This window comes from Buceros rhinoceros, unplaced genomic scaffold, assembly GCF_000710305.1.
Source record: "Buceros rhinoceros silvestris isolate BGI_N320 unplaced genomic scaffold, ASM71030v1 scaffold40116, whole genome shotgun sequence".
Taxonomy (NCBI): domain Eukaryota; kingdom Metazoa; phylum Chordata; class Aves; order Bucerotiformes; family Bucerotidae; genus Buceros; species Buceros rhinoceros.
In genome coordinates, this window is record NW_010417672.1 from 11,162 (window position 1) to 19,465 (window position 8,304).

Below are 8,304 nucleotides of genomic sequence, written 5' to 3' on the forward strand. Positions count from 1 at the left end.
GATAATAGTGTTAGTATCTGAAGCTGTGCATACCAGGGAGTAAAATACCGCCTGAACTACAAAGAGATCTCATGTCTACTTGCCACAGCATGTTTTTGAAGTCTTTTGTGTAATAGCAACTGTTTTAAAGGCATATTTTGTTGAGGAAAAAATCAGAGAAGATCATAAAATGAGAAGGGAATGCTTGTTTCTAATGTGAGTGAGAACATTCAATCTTATGAATGTTATGTTAGTCCAAGAAAAGATTTATTAATTTTAAATTAATTTTAGTTCTCCTCAAAAAGATATGGATAAGAAAATGGATGAAGAGCAGCCTTTGACCGCATGTAACCAGTACCCGAAAGAAGCAGTGAGGAAGCGTCAGAATTCAAGTCGAGGTTCCAGGGGCAGCGATTCTTCCAGGACCTCCAGGAAAAGCTTCAGGCTGGACTATAGGCTAGAAGAGGATGTAACTAAATCAAAGAGAGGCAAAGATGGGAAATTTGTCAACCCGTGGCCAACATGGAAATCGCCAACCTTGCCAAATATTTTGAAATGGTCCCTCATGGAAAAAAATAACAGCAATGTGCCGAGCTCAAAGCAGGTAAATACTTGCATGTTTTCTATTCTTGATTTAGACTGCTTTTACCTCTGCTCTAATGTGTAAAACAGGAGGATTTCTCATATTTATTAGGCAGCTTTTGGAGACTTTTCTGAGTTGTGTTATTCTGATTTTATTACCATTTTATTCTTTTCAAAGGGTAGGTTAATACTTTCTGCCTCTTTAATTTTTTTTTTTCTCCTTTTTATTTGTTCCGCACCCTTCGATTTATCCAGCTTGGTTTATATTTACAAAAACAACAAAAATGGTGCCCTAGCACAGTCAAACTGCAGTTCCACTCTTCCCTTTTTCATAGATGTTGCCTGATGAAGCATACTACTAACATTATTCATAGTGCATGAAATAGCTGTGGCATATCTAATTTTAAAAATTTTGCAATGTAATAAATAGTTGCTGTCATTTGCTTAGGGAAGTGTTTGCAAATCTATGTTTTTCTGTTTCAATACACCAGGAGAAAAAATTGCGTATGTTAAAATAACCTAAGGAAATATTTGTACTGAAATACTAAAGGTGCAGTGCCAGTTTACTGGGAAACACCACTGTTTGTTCTTGGTGTATTGTTTCAGTCAGATATTGTATATAAAGAAGTTTATACTCTCTCAGCAGTCTGTGAGAGAAGCTTCTTTTCCATGAAGATACTGGAAGGTCACGGGTTATCTTTGTGGCCAACAAGAAGTGATATGATGGCTACAGTTTTGACAGTCAGGATTACACATTTCCCACGTGCATTTGATCAGCTTTATGGAACAGGAGAGCCATGTTACTTATAACACATGCAGGTCAGTTGTTTGGGGATTTCTTTAAGGATACGTGTCATGCAATATGTTTAAGGGAGAAATAATCTTGGCTGTAATTGTTCTATAATAATAATAATAAATTTGACTTAAGAAGCAGAGCAAACCTGTGTTGGTCTTGGGATACCTTCCATCAATTTACTGTTTTAAATTTGGTGTCGTGCTTCTAGACTTTGTCTGCACCTTGTAACAGTAACAGCATTTGTGCCTCAGTGTGTACAGCTTTTCTCAGCAGACTGTTGCATTATGATACTTTGGCCACATTTGTGTAAAATTCATGCCTTGGCATTTTCAGTTGCCATTGACTATTGCCCTCCTCCGGATGTGTACAAGAGGCTTCATATCTTGCCAGCACCAGTCAGAAACCTGGCTGGTGACTGAAGCAGCTAGTGCTGAGTTGTACTATGGAGTGCAGAATATACAGCTTTCTGATGGCAGTGGTGCACTGCAGCACTCCCCTTTAATTTACAGATTATCCGTGCAATAAAGTATGATTACAGAAATCAGTGTTGTACTAGTTGTAAAGCTGTCTCTCTGACCCAGTTGGGATTAATTTTGAACTAATTTTATTGCTTTGCTTATGAAATTTTTTAAATTATTCAGGAGCTCAGTGAAGTAAGTCAGAAATAGAAAAACCTAGGTGGGGATCAATGAAATGCACTCCTCGAGTCCTTAGCCATTTTAGTGCTTGTTTCATTTACGTTTGTCCAACACCTAAATCAACCTGTAAAGCTCTTGGAGCTTGTTTAAAATTCTAGCCAAGGGCTCCATACTTTATTTAGCACTGCTAGATAGCATATCCTTTGAGCAGACTCCTACTGCATTTTCCACACCGACTGTGCCCAGTGATACCCTGCTATGCTGGGCAGGTTCAGTTTATCAGTACCAAGTGCTTTGCATATGCAGAGATAAAAATAAAAAAAAAAGGGTGTATTATCCAGGAAAAGTACTTCTTGTATTTTCATTACAGGCTTTGTTAATAACCTTCTTCAGTGTTGTTGGAGTATCTTTAGTTGTTGGATCAACAGTGTAGATTGTTCTCATTTCTGTAAAATCCAGTGGTATTCCAGCAGGCACTAAGCGCCAAAAAAACTAAGCTAATTAGCTAGTCTTACCAAAGCCGTCATGTGTTTCTTCTTGCTTTGCATTAGGAAGCTGTGTCTCGCACAGAGACTGTGCTTTTCAAGTTACACTGCCTTTGTGCTCTTGGACTTTGTTCACAGAATTTGATTCAAATAGATCAGGATACTGCTTGTTCAAACCGTGCTACTCTTTGTTTATCAATCTTCCTGTATGTGTGTCCTTTACAAACGCCTTTTATACTGATTTAGTTCTACTTTAAAATCCACTTTTCCAAATACTTAATAATGTCAATCCTAGTGACATCCCTGTAAAGCCTTTTATAGTGCAAGTGTGATGTGGTTTTACCTTGGTAGGCAGCTAAGCACCACCCAGATGCTTGCTCACTCCCCTACAGCAGGGTGGAGGAGAGAATTGGAAGGGCAAAAGTGCAAAAACACATGGGTTGAGATAAAGGTGGCTTAATAGATAAAGCAAAAGCTACGTGCACAAGCAAAGCACCATCACTCTGAATGTAATCCCCCTTCCTTCTTCCCTCAGCTTTTATTGCTGAGCATGACACCATGTGGTATGGAACATCCCTCTGGTCAGTTGGGGTCAGCTGTCCTGGCTGGGTCCTCTCCCAACTTCTCTAAGTGCCCCAGCCTACTTGCTTTGATGCTGTGTGAGCACTGTTCAGTAATAGCTAAATCATCAGTCTCTTATCAACTCTATTTTCAGCACAAATCCAAAACATAGCAGCACCACAGGAGGTACTAGGAAGAAAATTAACTCTCCCAGCCAAAACTAGTGCAATATATTTGAGTCCTAGTTAAGAACTTGTTGTTCACACCTGCCAATTAGCCAGTTCTCCATCCATTAAATATTATTTCTTAATACTGCGTGATGCTAATTTTAAAAAAGTTTGTGTCAAATGTCAGCAAAAATAAAGTGTGTTAATGTAGAGTTCTCAGAATAATTTGTAGTCTGCCTCTAAAAACAACTACTTAAAAAGAACATTTTCCATTAAAAAAAGTACTTACTGACCTAAATTGCATTATGACAATTAATTATTACATTCCATATCTGAGTTTAATTTCTTTGATATAATCTGAGTTGTTGATCTAACCACATGTTATCTGGGTGTTCCTAATTTTGAGTATAATGTTAGCTTTGTGGCTCTTCCGTACTCTCTGTGGTTCAGATTACTGCTGCCAGTGTCATTCTCATGTACTTGGAATGAAATAGAGATAAGGAGGTGATGCTTTTTTCTTAGAGAAGCAGAAGTTTGTCTCAGTCTAATGCTCTGTTTATTTTTGTATAAATTACGTGATTGTGTTGTACTAACCTTATATTCAGCTTTATAGAAGCTGGTATATAGCTGGAACCTGGAGGTACTAATGAAACTTTCAGTAGCCTTATCTTGTCCTTTAGCCCTCAGAAAAAGCCATTTCATGCATATTGTATTACTTACAGTAGAAGGATTGCAGACTGGTGGATGTCTGCATGTTTTGTTTTTTCCCAGCACATGCCCTCCAAATCAATAAAACGTTGTTGAGAAAGTAACTTTCCTGAAGCTGTCACGGTTGTTTTAGCAAGGGAAATCCTAGACTCCTGAACTGCCACTGTATCAGCTGGACTTTTAAGGGAGCAGGAGGTCAGCTCTGTATAAACTCACCAATAGTGCCAATCTGCTGTCCTAGACCTAGTGAATGAGGGCAGCAACCATTGCAGGGAGTACTTGACCAGCAACCAGAAGTGCTGGGACACCTGTGATTGTCAGGGAGAGAAGCCTGTCTGTGGTCTGAGGAAGCTGCTTAACACAAGAGAATTCCTCTGAAGTGATGTGAGGAGTTCAGACCAGAACTGTTTGGGAGGAGAGCTTCAGCTATGCCATGGCAGAGCAGGAGCTGCTCAGGAACTCTGAGAAGACTTCTTGTTTGGTTGGTTTTTAAGTAGGAAAACCCTTATTTATAACAAACAAAACTGACATAAGCATCTCAACCAAACTGCAGTGAAGAACATAACTCAGGTTCAAAATGAAAGAACAAGTGGTGGCTGGACAGTGAGTTTCAGTAGATCATGTACAGCCATGGCCTCCTTTGTGCCTATTCAAGGCTCCACACGGAGTCATCCTTGGATGCTGATCGAGCTGGAAGCTGTCTATTTCCCCCCAGTGGATTGATGTTCTGCTGTGTCAGTTCTCTGACCCATCAGACTGCATGTTGGAACAAGAAGGGAGGTAGTGGGAGGTTTCCGTAACTTTGTTACACAGGAGAATGGATTTGGAGCTGTTTGAAGTACTTCATGGGAGATCTTCATTGGAGTACCACAGGGACATCAGTATAGTAATTTATTCAGTAATAATTAAACTTTAATTACCTTAAAAGCTTTAATAAAATATCAGGAGAGGCACAGCTAATCGCCTTAAGGTCCATCTTAAAAAATGGGTTTGTGTTTTAGGAATGTTGATTGAATTATTGGCAGGATGGGAAGAGAGAATTGTAGCAGCGAACATTGGCCAAGTGAGGTTAACCTTCACGCACTGCCTCTGTATGTAATGGGGAGAGAGAGAGAGAGAGAGAGAGAGGGATGGGAAGAGAGAATTGTAGCAGCGAACATTGGCCAAGTGAGGTTAACCTTCACGCACTGCCTCTGTATGGGAGAGAGAGAGAGAGAGAGAGAGAGAGAGAGGGAGTCTGCCAAAGGACTTGGGAACACGGCATTCTCTTTCATCTGTGGGTTTGTGACTGACCTGTGTTGGCACTTAGGGGACACATCACTTAGTAGCACAAGCAGAACCTGAGGATTTCTCAGAGTAACACTGTATATCTGTATCCTATCCTAGGTTAGGAAGGGCAACTGCCCTTCCCAGGATGCTGTTAGTGCCTTGCAGTGCTTTCACTGCAGTGCCTTCAGACTCTCTTTCGCTATTAGGTCTCCTGTCCTGATGCAACACTTTAAAGCTTTCTCTTTTCTCTTGACAGAGAAGTGAAATTGTTGCAAAAACTTAAGGGAAAGTAGGGAAGTAGCTGAAAAAATGGTCACTAAAAAGGCGTGTTTTGTAGTGTAGTTCTCTGGTTGCCTAAAACCATAAAATGCCAGTCTTGACTGTAATGATTTGTGCCTTGTTCCATGGCCAAGTACATGCTGAAATCTCATGCCTTTTGTGTTCTTTTTTGACAGGAACTTGATAAAGTGCTTCCAGTGTTAAAACCTTACTTTGTTCAAAAGCCGGAACTTGCTGGGAAGACAGGAACTTGTATGCGAGTCACATGGTTGGGACATGCCACGGTTATGGTGGAAATGGATGGACTTACATTTCTTACTGACCCAATCTTCAGCCAGCGAGCTTCCCCTACTCAGCTGATGGGTCCCAAGCGCTTCCGAGGACCTCCGTGCACAGTAGAGCAGCTTCCTAAAATAGATGCAGTCATGATCAGCCACAACCATTATGATCATTTGGACTACAACACTGTAACGAGTTTAAATGAACGCTTTGGGAGTGAGCTGCGCTGGTTTGTCCCTCTGGGGCTCTTGGACTGGATGCAGAGATGTGGTTGTGAGAATGTGATTGAACTGGATTGGTGGGAAGAGAACTGCGTCCCTGGTCACGATGCGGTAACTTTTGTCTTCACCCCTTCTCAACATTGGTGCAAAAGGACTGCAACAGATGATAACAAGGTTCTTTGGGGCAGCTGGTCTGTCCTGGGACCTTGGAACAGGTTTTTCTTTTCAGGAGATACTGGATATTGTGTTGCCTTTGAACAGATAGGTAAAAGGTTTGGACCTTTTGATCTTGCTGCCATCCCCATTGGAGCCTATGAGCCAAGGTATGAAAATCAACATTTGATCAAAATACGTAAATGTAATTATATACTTAACAAAAAAAATACACCTAGAAGTGAAAGCTATAGGTATACTTTATTAAGAATATTCGGTGGAATACAGAGGCGAAAGAAGGAAATTGCTGAGACAAAAGGACGTTGCTGAATGACAAAAAAAAAAAGCAGGCTGTCAGAGGGTGGAGCTGAAGTGTCTAGGATGCTGGCCTCCATGTGTGATGTTCTCGGAGAGTTTTTTCTTTGGTCTTTAGTACAGCAAGGATGAACCAGCTGACTTTCTTTCATGAAAAATGTTTTTTTCCAAAATAGCATCCCTTAATCCAGCCCGTTTTAGATGCATACAATTTGCTGCATTTTTCTCTTGCTTCAGGCTTTACGCTGATTATGCTTTAGCTCCATCTTCTCTGGAGATAAAGATGACTCCTTTATAGAGTGTGAAAAAGATCTGTTTGTTTCGGCATCTGTATCTTACTTATGATGGGATATCATGGATGACAACGCTTATATAACGTGAGAAGCAAAGTATGTATAGGCTGGGAAAGGAAAACAGGAATCGCTAACATGGTAAAAAATCTGGTATCTTTCAAGTATTGCCAGCTTCTCTCTTCTGCTTTACCACCATTCCCTTAGGCTGTCTTCTGAAGCACACACTTGGAGTGTGCTGCTAGCATGAAATTTTTTCAGGGATGGATTTAAATCTCTAGCCTCAAGGCACCAGTAAAATGTCCTTATACTATTAAAAATATAGATAAGAAAAAAATCCAATTGAAAAGAGGAGTGAAATACATGAACCGCTGTTTTGTGGGTGTGTTCCAGCTTGTTGATTTTTGCCTTTTCTTCAGACATACACACTCCATAATTTTTTTGCTAAGGTAAGTGGTTTCTTTTTTTATTATTCTTTTGCCCAATGACAAAAAAGAAATCTTGCACTGAATTAGGTGACACCAGAAAAACTACTTTGTGTTTTGTCAGGTGGTTTATGAAATACCAACATGTGGATCCTGAAGAAGCAGTTAGAATCCACATTGATGTTCAAGCAAAGAAGTCTGTGGCAATCCATTGGGGAACCTTTGCTTTAGCAAATGAGGTAAATTTTGACGCTGTACCTGAGTTCAGATTTCCTGAGTACAGAGTCATCAGTGAAACTTTGCTCATGCAGTTTAACCTATGTATCTGTAAATGTTAACTTAAAATGTGAACTTTGTGTGAGTGAAAAGTTGTTACTGTATGTACTGCAGTTCTAAACAACACTTAGCTTTTCATAACCAATTACAGAAAATATTTCCATGGTTAAGATTAATTTGAAGGTACAGAGTTATTGAAACAGATGTGGATGGTTTCTGATACCCAAAAGCTGACGAACATGAAAGGTGGGGACATGTTTGCAATAATAAAAGTAAACTCAGCAGTGCATCTCCTGGAGCCAGTAAGAATTGCATGCTTGTAGGTTAATACTGCATTTATTAATCACTTCTGTCTAGTAAATAATTTGAATAGAATTTTTAATAGTTGATTCATAGTTAAATACCAGCAAGAATATGAAAACCAGAGTTATGCTGAGTACAGTTTTTTTATTATTTTTTTACTACCCCGAAGTCCCCAGTTCGAAGGAATTACCCAGGTACCTTCACAGAGACTAAAAATATAGTGAAAGGGAAGTAGCTACATGTACTTTCTTTTTCAACTTTGTCTTTGCATCTTTGTCTTTGCACTTTATCTTACAATTGAGTCCTGATGTTGTTATCGATGTTGTTCACCTGGTATGTCATGTTTTCTTTAGCTTGCATATAACATTTTCTATCCTCAGTGCTTCCGATACGTTGTGTCACTAGTGCCCTTGCTAGCACAGAAAAAGGGATGATTTTGTCCCTGATGATGACTTTTCTGAAATGTAACGAGTACAACGAAGTAACTCCAGGGGGACGCCACTGAAACGGCACTGTTTTTTAAACAGTAAAACTGATGACTTTGTTTTACTAAACGAGGGAAAGCACCATCTGCTGAA

General features: G+C 39.7%; 1 protein-coding gene across 1 annotated transcript in view; it reads left to right on the top strand.

The window, feature by feature from the left end:
• The first annotated feature begins 274 nt into the window (after positions 1-274).
• Positions 275-8,304, top strand: part of NAPEPLD (N-acyl phosphatidylethanolamine phospholipase D) — an 8,748-nt gene continuing 718 nt past the window's right edge. Inside the window, exons 1-3 of the mRNA XM_010138254.1 lie at positions 275-583; positions 5,641-6,287; positions 7,272-7,386. Of these exons, the coding sequence (XP_010136556.1) occupies positions 287-583; positions 5,641-6,287; positions 7,272-7,386 (1,059 nt within the window). The 5' untranslated portion in view covers positions 275-286. The remainder of the gene's footprint in view (positions 584-5,640; positions 6,288-7,271; positions 7,387-8,304) is intronic.